This window comes from Urtica dioica, chromosome 9 (genome assembly GCF_054948205.1).
Source record: "Urtica dioica subsp. dioica isolate 48M chromosome 9, U.dioica_male_clone48M_v1_H2, whole genome shotgun sequence".
Classification (NCBI taxonomy): domain Eukaryota; kingdom Viridiplantae; phylum Streptophyta; class Magnoliopsida; order Rosales; family Urticaceae; genus Urtica; species Urtica dioica.
The window spans coordinates 29,047,804-29,065,798 of record NC_142764.1 but is presented as its reverse complement, the minus strand read 5'-3'; the positions used below and the strand labels follow the sequence as shown (position 1 = coordinate 29,065,798).

At 32.1% G+C, this 17,995-nt stretch overlaps 2 protein-coding genes across 2 annotated transcripts; both read right to left on the bottom strand.

The window, feature by feature from the left end:
• Positions 1 to 361: 361 nt before the first annotated feature.
• Positions 362 to 1,812, bottom strand: IAA15 (indole-3-acetic acid inducible 15). Its single transcript, XM_089627285.1, has 5 exons — positions 1,447 to 1,812; positions 1,179 to 1,363; positions 975 to 1,089; positions 814 to 876; positions 362 to 700 (listed from the first exon to the last, which is right to left on the bottom strand). The coding sequence occupies exons 1-5, from the start codon at positions 1,665 to 1,667 to the stop codon at positions 679 to 681; spliced, it is 606 nt and encodes a 201-aa protein (XP_089483411.1). The 5' UTR covers positions 1,668 to 1,812; the 3' UTR covers positions 362 to 678.
• Positions 1,813 to 10,607: 8,795 nt separating this feature from the next.
• On the bottom strand, positions 10,608 to 12,953 carry LOC149386614 (auxin-induced protein 22C-like). Its single transcript, XM_089627286.1, has 3 exons — positions 12,471 to 12,953; positions 12,071 to 12,164; positions 10,608 to 10,884 (listed from the first exon to the last, which is right to left on the bottom strand). Exons 1-3 carry the CDS (start codon positions 12,772 to 12,774, stop codon positions 10,764 to 10,766), a joined length of 519 nt encoding a protein of 172 aa, XP_089483412.1. The 5' UTR covers positions 12,775 to 12,953; the 3' UTR covers positions 10,608 to 10,763.
• Between the last annotated feature and the right edge of the window lie 5,042 nt (positions 12,954 to 17,995).

The following is a 17,995-nucleotide window of genomic DNA, read 5'->3' as shown; positions in this document are numbered from 1 at the left end:
TAAACTTGCACTTATTGTGTGATTTATAACCTATTAAATGTATTATATGTTCTACTTGTTGATTATTATTGCAAACGTTAGATTGTTCACAAGTTTATGTGAGAAGCCAAAATATAAGTTTTAGAGGCTGTCTTCAAGTAAGAAATCAATGACGGTAAGATCTAATTCTGAACTATCATCTCAAGAAAATCAAAGTAAGGCTTGCTACAGAAATTGGTACAATACAAGGGCTTAGAATGAACACATTCTGATCTGAAGCAAAATCTCATGAATTTTCTATCAGTTATCATCAATCTTTGTTTAATCATAAATTAATTGGGAAGGTCATGATCTGAGTATGGACAGATAATAAGAACAAGAGTGAAAAATTCAAATCTCATCTATACTGGGTATTTTGAGTACTATGTCTGTCCAAGTATTACAAATCCATGTCTAAGGGAATAAAAGAACTGAGAGACAAAAAAAGGTTCTGTTAAACCCATTAATAAAATGGGAATTTAAAAAAAAAAAAAAAAAAAAAAAACTCACAAGAGAAGAATTAACACAAAGCCTGCTTATTTGGGATTTCTAACAAAAAACTCTCTAACCCAACAAGTGAGTGGTATAAAATTTAAAAGAAAATAAAATATACAAGGTCTTGATTGGTGGCTGATGATGAGAATCATATAATATTTCCCTTCAATTTGATGTCTCTTTAGAGCTGCATTAACAAAAACACAAAACATATATCAATATTTTGATGAACAACTAACGAATCTAGTGATAAATAATTCTTCATTTAAAAAAAAAGAAAGTAAAATTGTATATTATTACCTCAATCCAATTGCCTCTGAACTTTTCATAAGCCTCAACCGCTTGCACGAGTCAACAAACATTCTGTTCATACAAATAAAACACAAAGATGATCAATTCACATTCTTCTTCAAAAATTAATCACAAAAACTCAATTACTAATTAATTAAGTAACAACTTACTTCCATGGAACATCTCCAACAAGCATCCAATCACCATCTTTGTCCTCATAAGTGGGCAAATATTCCATCCCATTTACAGGGTCCACAAGCTTTCTCTCCTCATTCACATAATTCCCTGCCAAAAAAATAATAAGCCCATTTAATTCACCGGAATAATAAAAAATTACCAAACTACCCCCTCACGAAACAAACACCAAAACTCACGGATTGTCAAGCAGCTAGAGAACATGTGTTGAAGCGCTACCAAAAGCTGGTGATAACTCTCGTAAATCTCAAGATCCACTTTCCTCAGATACGGAGCTCCGTCGAGACCCACTTTTATGTACTTGCAACTCTTCGTCGCGTTTCTTCTAGAAGCTCTCACCGGAGGCCAACCAACAACTTGTACCCTATATATTTAATCATATATATTCTGTTATTTATAATTACAAAAAAAAAAAAAATTGATTTTTTTTTTGTTAATTGATCTTACTTGGATGGACGGGATTTAGTTGAGCTGAATTCGTCGTTGATGACGACACTGCCGGAATCATCGTCGTCACGGCTTGGTCTCTCGCTCGAGCTCTCGAGATTCAGGTCAATATTGGCCTCGCTGAACACGCGCTTCAGCCCCAATTTCCCCGGTAATCCCAGGGTCAATTTCGTCTCTTCGAAGTTCAACTCCGTAGAAGCTTCCGATTCCGACGACATCATTTCTGTGATCTTACACTCTTCCCTTTGATTTTTCGCTGATTTGTTTGCGTTGCTTGTTATGAATGAGAGACTATTTTAGTTGTCTTTGGTAATTGGTGATTGTTATTATTATATATATTGCTGTTGAGTTGAGAGAGAGGAGACTTGAGAGGAAGATGTGCTCAGCCAGTTGTGTTTGGACACGTGTCTTGTTACGAGAGGTTCTAGTTCGTCCATGTAGGTGACAGAGAGTATATGATGGAAGCGCGTGTGTCTAATTTTTAATGCTTTAGAGTTTGGGCCCTCTTTGTCGGTTTCCGTTTCTACACTCATAATTAATACTTATCAAACAGAGTTGCAATCGTGTGTTGGCGGTCTCATCATTTCGCATCAGTATTATCACCATAAATCCAATCCGACGATCACATACGTCATTTTGTCTATAGCTGAAAAAGATGCGGTATTACTATTTTTAAAAAAATAAACACTACTTTTCATGTTTGAATTTTTTTTTTTGTGGTAAATCATTTCTAATGTTTAAATTTTTAAGAGAAATATCTTGGAGTAGGTGAGATTGTGAAAACATAGCCAATAGTTTTGATTTAAAACTGTGCAATCTTTGTTTTTAATATTGGTCAAAAGTAAACCACCCCGGTTCAAGTCAATTTAAAGAGTATTTGTATTCTTTTTCATTCAATAAGCATGTAAGACACCCTATGTCAAGTTTTAACAAGCTCCACCGTAAATTTTGATCTAATAATACGTGAGTTTGAGCCACTTCATTGAACGATCAATATTATTTACATAGCTTATTATATATTTCGTATCAAACTGCATCGCAATGGTTTAGATTATAGCTACATTTTTCTATATATATATATATATATATATTATATATATATATATTTAATTTTTGACGGCATTCTTCGCAATCGCAGTCACATAGCCAGAGACGGAAGGAGTTAAAGTCCAATAAGGGGCTTAAGGCCCTCTTCAATTTTTTTTGTACAATTTTTACTGAAAATTATTTTCCATTAATTTTACATTGAAAATTTACAAGTTAATCTCTATCCTGAAAAAACAAATTCACTTTAATCTCCCCGTCTACCTCCGTCCCAGCATATAGTGATAGTCCCTAAATATTAATGCACATTTATTTATTTTTCAAATAACTTTAACATAAAAATTTATGAATTTTCACACCTATTTTAAAACTTTCTATCATAATTCGAATAATTTAAAGAGCCCTACATTAATTTTTATTTATTGCTTTATATTTCTTTTAGTAGAATAATTTACAGGTTTTTCTTCTAACAAAAAACTAGCGTTTAACGCGTGTGTACACTTGCATTCGTGCAAATCTTGATGGAGATGGATGAATGAAGAAGTAGGTTACATGGTGTATTACGGTGGAGCAGAGCGCAGGAGAAAGAAACCTCGTGCTCGTGCGGAGAGGGCAAAGCAACGACAAGGGTGGGACCCACGTGTCGACGAAATACAAGTACGAGTCAACTTTATTAGTGGTTCGCTGGTCAATAATTTTAAAACGAAAAACGAAATATTAAAACGTGGGTCCCTATTTACATCCCTCTCCCATGTGAACCTGTGAGCTTGTCGGTTCTCCGATGACTAAACCGAATCTTCCGTTTGTTTAGTTACATAATTATTATTAGAGAATAAATAGCATATTTTTAATATCGTAAATTCCCTATAAGACTGACACGTGGTGGAGACCACCGGTTAAAAGCTGCTTATTACCGTTGGTAGGCAGTTAGTGTGGACTCTTAACCCGCAAATTGCGTGGGCTTTGTCCCTTCTCTTCTACTAGTAACCTAAAAGAGTCTATTTGCGCCCACTTATTTGGTACAACTTTTTTGTGACATGGTTTAAAATATGTGTTGAAATTCGTAAACTATATAACTAATTTTTCCAATTCATGCAAATCATCGTTATTTTTATCTCGTTTAATTAAAAAATAATATACTTATTGATAAGCTCTCACGATTTTAAATATGATTTAAAATCAATAATCACTAATATTTATGAATGGTACATTTTGAATCTTTTGTATCATTTCAATACGTTGCAACTCTTTTTTTTTTTTTTTTTTTAAATGTAGTTTTGTTTGACGTAGACGGATAACTAGCTAGTTAACACCCTCCTCGAATTTTTCTTAGCAATTCGTTGCATCTAAATATTTGGTGTGTCAGGTTATCATTAGAGGTTATTCAATTAGTTATCATTATAAGAGTCTCGTCACTAGCTACATAATTACATCTCATAAAATATATCATATATCATATCATAGCATATTACGTTAAAACTAACTTCTTTTTCTGTGTGTGTGAATACTAAAGTTATAGATGAGAAGCAAATAAGTTCCACACATAATTACGAATTACAACCAAACAACATAATATAATTAATATATTTTTCAAGAAGAAATAAAAGGAATATTTTCCTTATATAGTCCCACACATTTATTTTAATCAACATAGTCCCACAGATATTAAGTAGAGGAAGGACCTTAGCTGGAACACCACATTTCCAACAGTTTCTAGTGTTCAAACTACCTTTTCTAGATAAATTTTCCAAAGTAACGATAAAAATATAATAAAAGGAAAAGAAAGAAAAAAAACTTCCATAAATAGTATATCGTCTTTGTTAAAGAAGTATTGGCAAAAAATCAAAAGTTAAAGCTATATGGATCTTCCAACGAGGCCGCGAGAGATATGGCTGTCTGGTTCTTGTTTCTAATTTTGACATTATTGGAAATATATGTCATATGTTCGACTTATAATGGTAGTTGAATGATATATCTATGGACCAATATTAGTTTTTCCAAAAACACATTGGCTCACATGGACGGTTTAAAAACCCTTTCTCTCTTATTTTCTTTTTATTGTATATTATCAAAATAGTTTCTGTATAGTTGTATTGCGATTTTTCTATGTCGTAATGGTTACCCAATATGACATAATATTGGACAAGAAGTTTCATGTGTTATTGCTTATCTGTTTTCTTTTCTTCTTCAAGTTGTTACAAGGGCCACAAATATATATCGGATTGAGTCATGATCATGATAATAATATAAGTTTGGATCGATTGATACGTTTCACCAACAAGCTATCGCTCTCTTTAAATTTGACACATGTAATATTAGTACCAATTAGCTGTCTGTTTTTCCTAATGAATTAAGTAGTTGGGAGTGAAGTAATCGTTGTGTTCACGCAAAGCTCAACTAAATATAGTAATTATATATTATTCAACTAATTAACTTTAATGCAAGTGAACTTTACAATGGATCTCACTCTATTTACCAAACAGTTAAGGTGGTATAAAATTTTATGTATAGTAGTAGATTGATTATATTGCGTTTACCAGCACAATAATTAATATTAAATAAGAATTGATGCGATTAGTAAAAGTGTGAATTGATCAACTGTTATTTATAAAAATTCATGTCTTTTCTATTAATAAATCCGGATGACATTTTTTTTGGAAGAATTAGGTTCATGCATATATGTATCATGTATGGCTGCAAATGCTATTTACAGATCGCATACAATGTAAATCTCAACTAATATATAATTAGGTCACCTAGAGAAGGTGCTTTCAATAGTTAGAAATTAGTTTAATATTTAAAGCAAATATATATCTTAGCGCAAGCTAACTACTTTAACCGCTTCGATTTTCTTATATTGTTATTCTGTGTTCTGAGTCTGTGTGTGTGCTTGTAGAATCTGAATAATATAATGCAGGCAGAATTAACAAGTTGATCAAATCCCTCGTATATAATTTTATATCTTATATTTGAATTATTTAGTGAATATTCTCTCGGTCGTATCAGTCTAGATCAATATGTCACGTACCTGAATCGCAGTCTGATATAGTCAAATATCTACATGCTTGGTTTTAGCTAATAAACTAAACATTAGGCCTAATGCAGCGAATTGTGAAGCCCAAGTTAACTGTTATAGACAAGGTTTTGGTTTTATTATATTTATAATATTATTTTAAGAATTTAATTCACTGTTTGTAGACGGTTATGGTAGAGCATGGGCAGCTGACAAATCCAGGGCTGTATGCTAATTTAATATATTATAATATTAATAGTAGTGATGATGATAACAATGATAGTTACTTAATGTTTCTATCTTTAATATTATTAGGGATTGCTTCATGCATGTTACTAATTAAATGAAGTTCAGCCTTCAAGAAGATGGTCTCTAATGTAGAGAGATGACAAGAAAACAAGGGCTAAACATCTTATTAGTGAGATTCACGTGAGCTACAATGTATTTATGATTTCATGACGGCCTTGAAAGTTATTTAAATATTTTTATGGAAATTCATTGTAGTTAGACTCCTTTATATATCGCATTGAAAGGCTAGAGGTACGATCTTTGTTCGCCATGCAATGTATAACTAGGAATTGAGATAGAAACTTGCCTCCTCAACCATGTCTCATTCATTTCCCCAATGTATATTGTAAATTTATGATTGTAAATTATACATGTCTCGTGTAATAATTAAAAAAAAAATCACTACTGTCACACATTAAAAGAACATTGTTGATTTTTCATATAATGATGATATGATATATATAACTATTACTGATTTACATAGTGACTGATGGAACTGCTTAAGGTCGCTTAAACCCCCACTAAATTTTATTTTTATTTTTATTTTTATTTTTTGTACATGTATATAATTTACTAGTATAAGCTATAAGTTATATCATAAACCCTCCTTATAAAAGTACTTCACATTACCCTCTCTAACGTCTAAACTAGGGGTCTAGCAATGTGAAAGTATCATGGGGTTCCATCTCAAAACCAATTGGTAATCAGAAGAGTAACATATGACCTTTATAAGCTGTTGTTAGTTTCCATTCACTTTCAATGTGGGATTTGTAACACGTCCCCTCAAGATGGAGGCTCTTTGCGTTCGCTCATCTTGGGCCGAATCTCAATGATTGGATCGGATACCCGTTTGGGCTTAATGAGCTCTTATACCATATGAAAGTATCATGAGGTTCCATCTCAAAACCAATTGGTAATGAAAAGAGTAAATATCTATGACCTTTATAAGTTCTTATTAGTTCCCATTCTTTTAATATGAGATTCCTAACAAGCACCATCAGTGTAGACGGTTCATGACAAGTTAATTAGTGTATATAGATTTTTAGAGATTAGTTTTAGGGGGCTAGGAATATTATTTTTCCTCAATGTGTGCCATAATGATCTTTTTTCTATGTAAAATCTAAAATATACTTAAATGTGTAGAAATAAATAAATAGGCATTATAATATCTTTGTGTCTTAGTTATGAGAATATCGAAGATACAATTGGATATGATTATAATCCACTGATTTGCGGAAGATTTGTTTATCGATTATAACAAACTTACATACGATTCTAATTATGGAATACCAATTTTATCGTGTCATGCCGACTTAACTCGTACATTCTTTGGTTCTTATTCTTCATTGATAATTAAGCGAGTGAGAGTGTTTCAATCTCTCTGACTGAGCAATACCGTATTGGCAAAGAGTTAATCGTTTTGTATATTTGCGTTTGATCACTGAAACGATCTTCAATAGAGGATCACATAGAAGAGAGGGGGAACTCTGATTGAAAGAGAGTTTATATTACAGTTCATTGAAACTTAGAGGAGATATATAGCTGCTTGAGAGTGAGAGTCTACAAGTTTGAGTTCTTGTACCTCTATTCATTGTAAACTTATAATGAATTGCTTTCCATCACCGCAGACACACATTCTATAAGATTAGGTGCTTCATCACCGGATCGAGTTATCATTTCTCTATGTCGTTTATTGCTTTACTACTACTCGTTTTATTGTTTGTTTCAATTGATCTTACATATATTTGTTGTGGGTCAATTTATTATTCCACCAAAAAGTTGAACAACCATCTCAATACACATTTAATAATTTCACCCTTGACAAAAATTTAAAAGTGTAAGTTGTAAATGCCCCGTATAATTAAGTCCCCTAAAAATCTTGACTTTTTGCACCGCGTGGTGTTTTTGGGTCAACCTAACACATTTGGGTTGCCAAATTCAAACGATTAAAATTACCATAAATAATTGTGTTTATGCATGTATGTATTTTGTACGTAATCTATGTATGTATAATGTATGTATGTATGTATGGGTGTGTGTGAACGTGTTCACATGTTTATATTCTTATCCAAAGAACAAGTCTAAAAATTGGATTCGCTGAACATCGAGAATAAAAAATATTTAGAGTCCATTAGTCAAATGCAGATGAAAAATAGGAAGAAGAAGAAAAATCATACACAGAACACACGTATATTAAATTCTTGTATCCCTTTGAGAATATGCATAAGAACGTGGGGTTTTGATCTAGCTAGTTGCATATATATTATAATGTTAACGAACATAGAAAAATATCTGACATTGCAAAGTCCTAGCTTCACCTGACCTTTTTCTGTTGAAATTAAGACGGTAACATTTTGTTGTTCGCACCAGGAGTGATGTGTCAGTGTGAGACAAAAACACTGGATAAAATAAAAAACAGTGTGTAAAAGAGTGCGATAGCCTTAAAAAGAGAGTAAATGAAATACGATACAAGATTGGAAATATAATGCCAAATATATTGGAAATGTATAATTTTTATTATTATTATTTTTTTGCAAGTAGTCCATGAATTACGTGGCCGGCATTCTGGGCTATGTACTAGTTTGAGCAAAATGGTATTCTCAAATTCAGGACAAAACCAGTAATCTAGATTAGGGGGACTAATTTGCAACAAAAAATTCAGGAGATCAGTTTGTAAATTTTGAGGGTAAAAAAATGTAAAAATAAAATAAAAAATGATCAAAAAGTGCAAAAAAAATAAAATTTGAAGGGAGTTATAGTCCACCTTGGACTGCTACTGGCTTCATGCCTGCTCAAATTGTTAGCTGTAGCATTTTAAACATTTTTTTTTGTATTTGCTTATAAATGATATCCAATGACTAAACAACATAAAACAAATTGAAAGAAGTAATTTTAAACTATTCTTTAGGGATTTCAGGATTTGATCCAAATTTAATATGTATTTCTTCTTCAATATATATAGTTAACAAGCTATTTAAGTTGACAAATATATTTGAAGTTCTAGGTTATATGTTTCATAAAAGAAGTAATTTTATGAAAATATCTAATACAACAGAATCAATAGTTTTATGATCATACGTCGGTCATAAAATTAATTTAAGGACGAAAATATCACTTGTGTAATATATTGTAGACTATTTGTGCTAAAGGTAAAAAAGAAAACACAAATTAAATTTATGAAGTTTGGATACGGATATTATTCTCATACCATGACCATACACATTTACTTATTATCATCTTATGATATGCTTCACATTGAATTGCTTGAAATGAAAAAAGGGAAAAAGAATCCATAAAAAACTTCACATTCGCCCGTTAAATATTTATAATCAGCATAATTAAATTACTTGTATTGTAATATAACTGAACACCGGCCTCCCAAGTCCCAACTGCTGCGAATATATGGTCAACAATTGATAATAATAAAATATACCACACAACGATTTCGATTAAAATTTCTAATTCAAGAACTAGCTGATATACCATCATAGTTAAACTATCTTTTATTATTAATAATCGAATAGGATTTATGTTAGTTTCGTCGGGAGGCTATAATAAATTACAAAAAATGGCTAAACAATATTTGGTCCCATTGAAGATTTTGTTTTGATTAGCATTAGAATTAGACAACAAATTCAAGTATCTGTTAGTATTAATATTCGAATAGGATATTTTGTTGGATCTTTGATCCAATATGTTGGATCTTTAATCCAACGTTGGGCTTATATGTTAAATAATTATGTGTTGTAAATTGTTAATAAAGATGGCCCGTTAAAAGTGATCTAATTTGGTGTACGGTTATTGGGCTTTAATGTATGTAACAGGTTGTGGGCCTTTAATGTGTAGACTCATTATGGGCTTCTATTTCAGTGATGGGTTGAAATAGGAAGCCCACTAGGGTAACCTAGGGTTTCTCTATAAATACGGCTGGTCCCCAGGTCACACGTAACACATTCTTGTCATTCCTGATATCCCGTCGTCAGAGTGAGCTAGAGAGAACTAAAGGGACTCTCAGAGAAATACGTGTTGATCTGGAAGACCAACCGTCATGTATTCATCAGGTACGCTTCCGCTATTGATTTGGGTTTTCTTAATTATTCAACATGATTCGGTCATGGAATTAGGTGATGGTTTTCACCCGTGATATTCGGATCTAACATATTTATGTTAGTTTCGTCGGGAGGCTATGATAAATTACAAAAAATGGCTAAACAATATTTGGTCCTATTGAAGATTTTGTTTTGATTAGCATTAGAATTAGACAACAAATTCAACTTAAATAAATTTAGCAAATGGATTGGACTCTATTAATTTTTAAATCCCAAGTAATTATACATAATGTCAAAGAAAGTTTTTGAAGAATCTCAATGATGAATTATAATGTCAATGGAAGCTCGTCCATAATTATACACTTTTAAATATATTTTATGTTTTTATCCTAAAAAATATAACCCATAAATTATGGGCCATAATGCATATAGCTGAATAGCTGATGGGGAATTTGATTATTGGTTGTTGCAAAAAAATTGAGCGACAAACATTTAAGGAGAATTGGACTTAGTAATAGTATAGCTGATCCACCATGTTTCACATAATGTTTGAAAATTCCATATAAAGCTAGGTAGGAGAAAAGTCCTAGAAAAGTAAAGAAAAAAAAACACAGTATAACGCAAGCCATATATCATATAATTGAAAAACAATAATTGAATAGTCATTAACCAAACATAGACTGCGAAGCATTAAAATTGTAAGGGAATAAGGCAAAAGTTTTCTTCATCCCCTCTATCTAAGTTTCGACCTATATAAAACACATATATTTAACATATTGATATATAATCATAATAAGTAATTAACAAATTAAGTCTCTCCCAAGCAGAATGAATATATAATTAAAGTTAATAAAAACGAACTAATAGAGGCGATCGATGGATCATTGGCTCCATTATATCTCCACAATAATTATATTTAGAACTTATTTGGTCTCATTTCTTAAACTATTTCCCTTGAGGAGAAAGTTCTTGGGCTCTAGTCCAATCCCAAGGGCATCTGATTTCTTCATGATTCTAAGCCTCTTGCATGACTCAACAAACATCCTGCAAAATTACACGTCACTAATTAATATCAAATTACATGCAATCAATTAAAAAAAATTCTCCAATCATTTCATGTACATCACCAGCCATATCATTTTTGGAGAAACGATGCTAAGCGCGCGTGTAAAATTAACAGGAAATTAGTTATAATTTATAAGCAGTTTTTTTTCCTGCATAAGAATAATATTTATTAATGCCTTTGATTATTGTTTTATTTTTACCTCATGGTCAAAAGTTATTACGACAATCGCTAGACCTACCGACACTATTATCATGATTTTGGCTCGTGTCGGTTGTATAAAATAGAAAAGAGATGATTCTTTGTCTTCATCATAAGTAAGGTTAATTTTCTTTTAATAATTTCTTTTGAACTTTCAAGTAGTACAATAAATACGACTTTTTTTTTCTCTCAAATTACTGGAAAAAGATATACTTAATAACATATATGAATCAATACTTAAAATTTAAACACCACATGACAACATTTACTTTACAATAATGTCTTCGAAATAAAATTCCGTTTTAAAAAAGGGTCACAAACGTAAATTAATTTTACATAATGATTTATACTAAAACGAAGCGGAATATTTCATTCAATGGACTAATTAATTACATTTACTGTTCAAGGTCGACCCTTCACGTCTCACGTGGGTATGATTGTCACTTATTTAGGCATGCTAGTCCAGTTGTATAATTTCATTTCCTGTCACTTATTTGGTTTCAAAGACTAGCAATTATAAAGCTACGACATAATTTCTTATTTTCCTTTTCCAATTCCATATTAATATATCGCTTTAATACGTGTATATAACCTAACATATGGTCCATGTATTGACTTGGTCAATTCCACTATATACGGTTCAAATTCCAAACCTAGCATCAACAAGTGGACTAAAAATTGCACAAAACTTAGGAGTCAAAAAAGGCACCCAGATCTAAAACTATGGAATATTTACAAAAATTCATTAAATTTATTTATAAATAAAAATTCAAAACTAAATTAAACACTAGGAAAAACATACTAGCTAGGGAACTTTATGTTCCATCTTATTTTATACGGTATAGAAAAGAAATTCGGAGCACAAATTATTATACAATTGTTGATGTATTGTGGGTCACAAATGCAAGATGATAATAATAAAAAAATAAAATAAAAGGGAATTAGGTGAAAAGATAAAGTACTTACTCCCAAGGAACATCTCCAACAAGCATCCAATCTCCATCTCTGTCTTCATAAATTGGAGCAAATTCGCAGCTGTCCCCATCCTTCAACCCCTCTCCTGTAATTTCTTCATTATTTTAGTGCCGTGTGTTTATTAAATTAATATTTAATTCGCTTTTGTCTGAATTCATCTAGATCCTTTCAATATTTTAATCAAACTAGTATACGATCATCTAATATAATAATGTATTTAATTCAAATCCATACAATTGACTAGCTAGCTAGCTTAACTTCAATCAATCCTCTAGCTAGTACGTATATATCTAGACAATAATCAGTTAGGGTTAGGGATCAATCTTGTAAACATAATCTTGAATGAAAATATATAGAATATAGAAGATAGATGAATAGTGAAAAGACAAACCTAGGGCAAAAGAGGAAAAGAGAGTGTCGAGAGCGAGGGCGAGATGAGGATAAGCGCTGTGCATGGACAAGTCAATCTTGCGTAGAAAAGGAGCTCCGTCCATGCTGACTTTCACGTAAGCCTTATTCTCTTTCAGACTGTTCTTCCTCCGGTAAGAGCACACCGGAGGCCAACCCACCACCTGGCTCTTCGCCGCCGTCTCTCCGCCGGCCTCCATCTCCGGGAGCGCCCTCTTCTTCGCCCCGGGGAGGCCTAGCCTCAGCTCCGTTATTTCCAGCCCTAGATCACCTGATTCTGTTGCCATATCTAGGTTTTTTTTTGTTTTAATCTCTCTAGTCTCTCAACAACTAATATGTGTATGTCCTCTGTGGATATATATGTACTATGTGTGTGTTCACTTTGCTTTTTTTCTCTCTTGGAATTTTAGATGATGATGATGCCTGGTAAAGGACTTATGAGTTGTTTATATATATGTATATATTTTATATGGAGAGAGAGAGAGAGAGAGAGAGAGAGAGAGAGAGAGAGAGCAAATACAGGTCAAGGGTGGTTTAATGGTCGGTCACATGAGAGGCATATGTGGGGGCTTTTTGCCTCCCTAAAATCACCAACAAAACCCGGCACTATAAGTTGGATATGGGACACATCTCACGGCTGTTTTGTGCCCTCTCTTTTGGTGGGATGTGATCTCGGCCGTCCGATGCGATGCCTTTGTACACATACCATGTGATTTGCCTTTTTGTATACGGTCCATCATCTCACTAATTTAATTATATTATGCCATAAAGGGGCTCCACACACACACACACAAACATATATATATATATATATATATATATATGTATGTATATGCATTAATTTGTACCATCACCAACACGGTAGTATGTTTCACAACACGCGCAATATTATATATTATGTACCCGTTACATATATATATATATATATATATATATAGCTGATCGTGCATGCGTTTATGTCATGACATACACACATATGTATTTTCATAATTTCGTGGCATATAATAAAAATATGAAGATGGAAGTTATTACTATTTTGGGGTAGTGGGACCATAATAGTAAGCTAAATGTTTCTTCGTTTGGAATAGTGAATAAGGCAGGCGATGTTAGACGAGAGAGAGTTGGCGAATATCGGGCCATCATCAATGGTATTTCTATTTCTACTACAAAACAAACCGCGTGGTGTTACCATCACAAAACACTTGTTGGACCCCTTGAAAGCTACATTACCAATTTCTATTCGAATATTTTTTTTTTTAATAAAAAAAGTAATCGTTGTGACATATCAAGATGCAAAATATGATTATACACTTCCTGTTTTGGCTATTCAACATATGGAGTTTCCAACGGATATAAAGATTAATTTTGTTTAAGCTACGTTACTATACTATAACAAATTTATATGGAATATTTATATTGAAATATAGAGCTATAAGTTAGATTTTTTTTTTTTTTTTTTTTTACAAAACAAGACTACGCAAAACTACATTTTTCCACTTCGAAAATGTCAAAAATATGATTCTTACCGAAATACCTTAATAGCTAAAAACGTTATCATTCTGATTGCCGACAGGGACAGAGCCAAACTAAGGCCCACCAAACGATTATGCCACTCTTCAAATTTTGTTTTTACACTTTTTGCCCAATTTTTTTCTCTTATTTTTATCGTAAAAATTTACAAATTAACCCCCTGAAAAAAAATCCTTAAGTTTGGAGTCTAGCTCCGATAGCAGGCGAACGCAATTTTTTTTTTTATACATGTGCAATGAAAATCATAGTTTTTATAGTTAATTAGTCGATCCTCGCTGCACTCACTGGATTCGGTTTGATCCTGCACTTCAATAAGTCGTATTTTTTGAATTTTTTAAACTTAATTTTGAGATCAACACATAATTTAGTGCGTTACTATTCAAACATATATCTTGCAAAATATTCATGGTACATAAGCATGACTTTGTAATAGTACTACTGCACTTGAATACTACGTCTCTCGATGATCAATTTGTTGCAGATAATAATGTAGTGGTGTGATACATTTACTGTGGTGTACACCATGAATTCACATGGATATTTTATATATGTGACGCTACACAATGTCAGAATTCCTGAACGTTTTTCTGCATGGCTAATAATGGGTTGACGTTGATGCCGCGAATATTTCGCTCAAATATTTAGTGAATTTCTGAGAGAGCTTACGAATTATATTCGAATCCCGAGTCATGATTGTCCGTGATTTAGATTCGTTTTTCCTCCTAGAAATTTCATTATATCGAATTACATGCAAAAACCAGGAAAATGTGGGCGTTAGAAAAGCGCGTACGTCGCATTCTTTCAATTAATTAACGTGTACGCGTGAACTTTGTTATTTAGAAGAGTTCCTCAAATGGAGGAGTTGATTAGTATAGATTTTGAGAGCTTTTTGTGGTATTGACGTCACTACAAGAATTGTTTGTCTTTAAGGAGAGAAAAAATTGCGGCTAAATGTTTTTAACCGGGAAACCATGATTTCTCCCAGCTAGTATTGTCGTAAAAAATGGTGCCCTAATTTTTTTCAACATGGAAATGGTTTCTCCAAGTTAATTCTTAACTACAATCAAAGAAAACAAATTTCCTCATTGATGTTTAAACATTTTACAAGGCCTTCCCAATGGTTAATGCACAACATACATAATTATTCAATTAAAAACTAGCTAGTACGTCTATCACTTTATAATTATTTTATTATTTAGTTTTTATTCCAAAATAATTATTTAATGATAAATTAATATATTTTAATTATTGGAGGGACATAGAAGATAGAAGGAAACACAAAAATATGGACAAAGTATCCGAATTCCAATTTTCTCCAAAAATCTCAATGCACATTAGCACATAGCTGATTTGAGCATCGGCGTGTACCCCTGTGTGAGACCACTTAGACATCTCATCATAATATACTTTTTTATTTTTATAAATAAATTATTTATAAGATAGCATCAAACAAAAATCACTTAATTTTCATGACCGAAAATGAACAAGTGTTCGTGATTCGAGTATCGGTATTGAAGCTTGTGGTCATTCTCAAGGGCGGATGCAGGACTAGAGGGCATATGTCCTGAAATGTTAAAAATTTATTTCTTATTATTACTTTCGTTTTTATATTTATAGCCGAAAATCAAATGAGTTTTGGTATTTTCCTTGGAAATCAAAATTTATTGTGCATCCCTGATTTTTTTTTTTTTTTTTATTTTTTATGTGTGCTCTTAATTCAAATTTTGGGATCCGCTGCGGGTTATCCCTTAGAAATATTTACCTCATCACGCTGTTTTAATTTAGGGAAAATGACACATACATGCCTTGTGTTTTAGTGAAATATCGAGTTTAACATTTGGTTTTTAAAAATGTCGAGTTCATAATTTCTGTTTAATTAAAATGATGAAATTATACCCTGAAATAGACAACAGTGGCACAAATATTCTTTTTCTTGAATTTTTATTGACATTGACTATAATATTTATATGTAAACACCAATTATCTTTATTCATTCGTGCCGTATATGTAAGTTATTTAAAAACTAAAAAGTAAACAGTCTCTTAATCGTGAAGAACACAAAAAGAGGCAAATGGGTAAAAATTTACAGTTGATAATCATCAAAATCACATATTCGAACAGAGAATCCATGATTTAGAGGTTCAATTCGAACACATAATTAAGTCATCTCTGGAGAGATATGAAATTTATTATTTAATTTCAATTTAAGGCTATTTTTATTTCAAAATTGGGAATTTGGAAGTTAGGGTACTGATTTGGATTTGATTCGGTTTTTTTTTATATAAGAGTTAATATCAATTAAAGGGAGACTTGTGATAGTGTTATCAATTTGAGGGTATAATTTTGTCATTTCAGTTAAACAGATGGTATGAACTCGACATTTTAGAAAATCAAAGGTTAAACTCGACATTTTATTAAAACAAATGGTATTTATGTATTATTTCCCTTTAATTTTATATTTATGCAGCATGAAATTGAATTTGAGACATGTAATTCGAATAACACAGACCGTACAATAAGCTGAGCAAAACAGTACACCATTTGAAGTGATGTATTTTAAATTTTCAGGCACTGTCTAATCAAATTTGTATAAATATATCTTATTTTACAAGTTCTATATGTGTACCGAGCTAGTTCTGAGAGAGGCATATACTATTGTTAGGTAATTCCTAACCACCATTTGCGTATCACTGAAGAAAATGAAATTATTATATCAATCCATCATTATGACGTTGCTTCCTCTTTCTTAGAAATATGAGACAAAAAATAGAAACTCATGCCAATTTCACAACTCTATCCATGTTAATGCTCATCAACAGATCATAAGCATAAATAGCTGTTGAGTCTCAATTCTCTTTACATAAATGTCCATCAATATGATAATTTATTGGTTTTCTTTAACCCTAATTACATTGTCCTCGTCACTGCTAGCAAATTCATGCTGGATCAATTTCGGCTAACATCCCAAAAAACTGACACAACCCTTTAACGTTTGTCTATTAGTGTTTGCCATCACAAGGAAACACAGATAAGCATTAGATGGGAAAACAAATAATTACTATTCAAGATTCCATCTACATTGTCCAAATATGTTTTCAGTGAAAGAAAGTCTTGCAGAGAGTACATATATATACACACACAATATATATATAAATATGTATATAAGTTGTTGAACATCACAGGCTGTGATCATGATCATTAATGTTGAGTAAACACGTCTAGACATTACGAAGTTGTGTTGTTACAGTTTGTCTAATATTTGTCCATATAGTCAATTGTCGCAACTTTCCTATGAGGCGGTTTCTCAACCTTGGATATCCATTACTCCACACGGTTTCAAACAAATCCGTGTGAATTATTTGAGAGATTATATATACCACGAATGTTTGTCCATGAAATTTTATTGAGCCAAGTTCCATGGAACTTTTAGTAAAATCAATAATATAACATAATTAAAGAACTGAGTGTAAAAAGCGATACTAATTTATAATTGATTAATCAAATAATTTTTAATTTGTACGCATTCAAATTGAAACTAAAAAAAAAAAAAACAGCCTGCGAGGGCCATAGCCATGGTCGATAATGAGAGCCATCGGATAGATGGTCGAAGATCCACAACCATGTCGCGGAAGAGTGAGAGCCTACAAAAATATGCTTAGCAAAAATGCTTTATTAGAGGTCCTATCACATGGTTTCACTTAAGAGCCTTTAGGAAATAGATTTGAAAGTGTGAAAATGGAAAGCGGTTTAGTTTTCGAGTCCAAATTACAATATTAATTAGGTCAATTAGGGAATTTAATCTCACGTGGATTGTACGACCCGTTTGATAGTAGGTTGTACACATTGCTCTCCCTTGGACATAAGACTTTCCTCGAATATACGACATGTACACGCCTTTAGGCCTTTGACGATTAACGAACCCTAGAGGAATGGTCTAGCGTCCAAATAAAGACCCTTTCTATATAAAAATAAATGGTG

Bases quoted from the DNA above. Each gene is read 5' to 3' on its own strand.
- IAA15 (XM_089627285.1), bottom strand. From the start codon at position 1,667: ATGATGTCGTCGGAATCGGAAGCTTCTACGGAGTTGAACTTCGAAGAG. The intron at 1,364-1,446 runs GTAAGATCAATT...TTAAATATATAG, and splicing joins ACTAAATCCCGTCCATCCAA to GGTACAAGTTGTTGGTTGGC. The intron at 877-974 runs GTAAGTTGTTAC...TTGTATGAACAG, and splicing joins GTTGGAGATGTTCCATGGAA to AATGTTTGTTGACTCGTGCA.
- LOC149386614 (XM_089627286.1), bottom strand. From the start codon at position 12,774: ATGGCAACAGAATCAGGTGATCTAGGGCTGGAAATAACGGAGCTGAGG. The intron at 12,165-12,470 runs GTTTGTCTTTTC...AAGAAATTACAG, and splicing joins CTTTTCCTCTTTTGCCCTAG to GAGAGGGGTTGAAGGATGGG. The intron at 10,885-12,070 runs GTAAGTACTTTA...GTAATTTTGCAG, and splicing joins GTTGGAGATGTTCCTTGGGA to GATGTTTGTTGAGTCATGCA.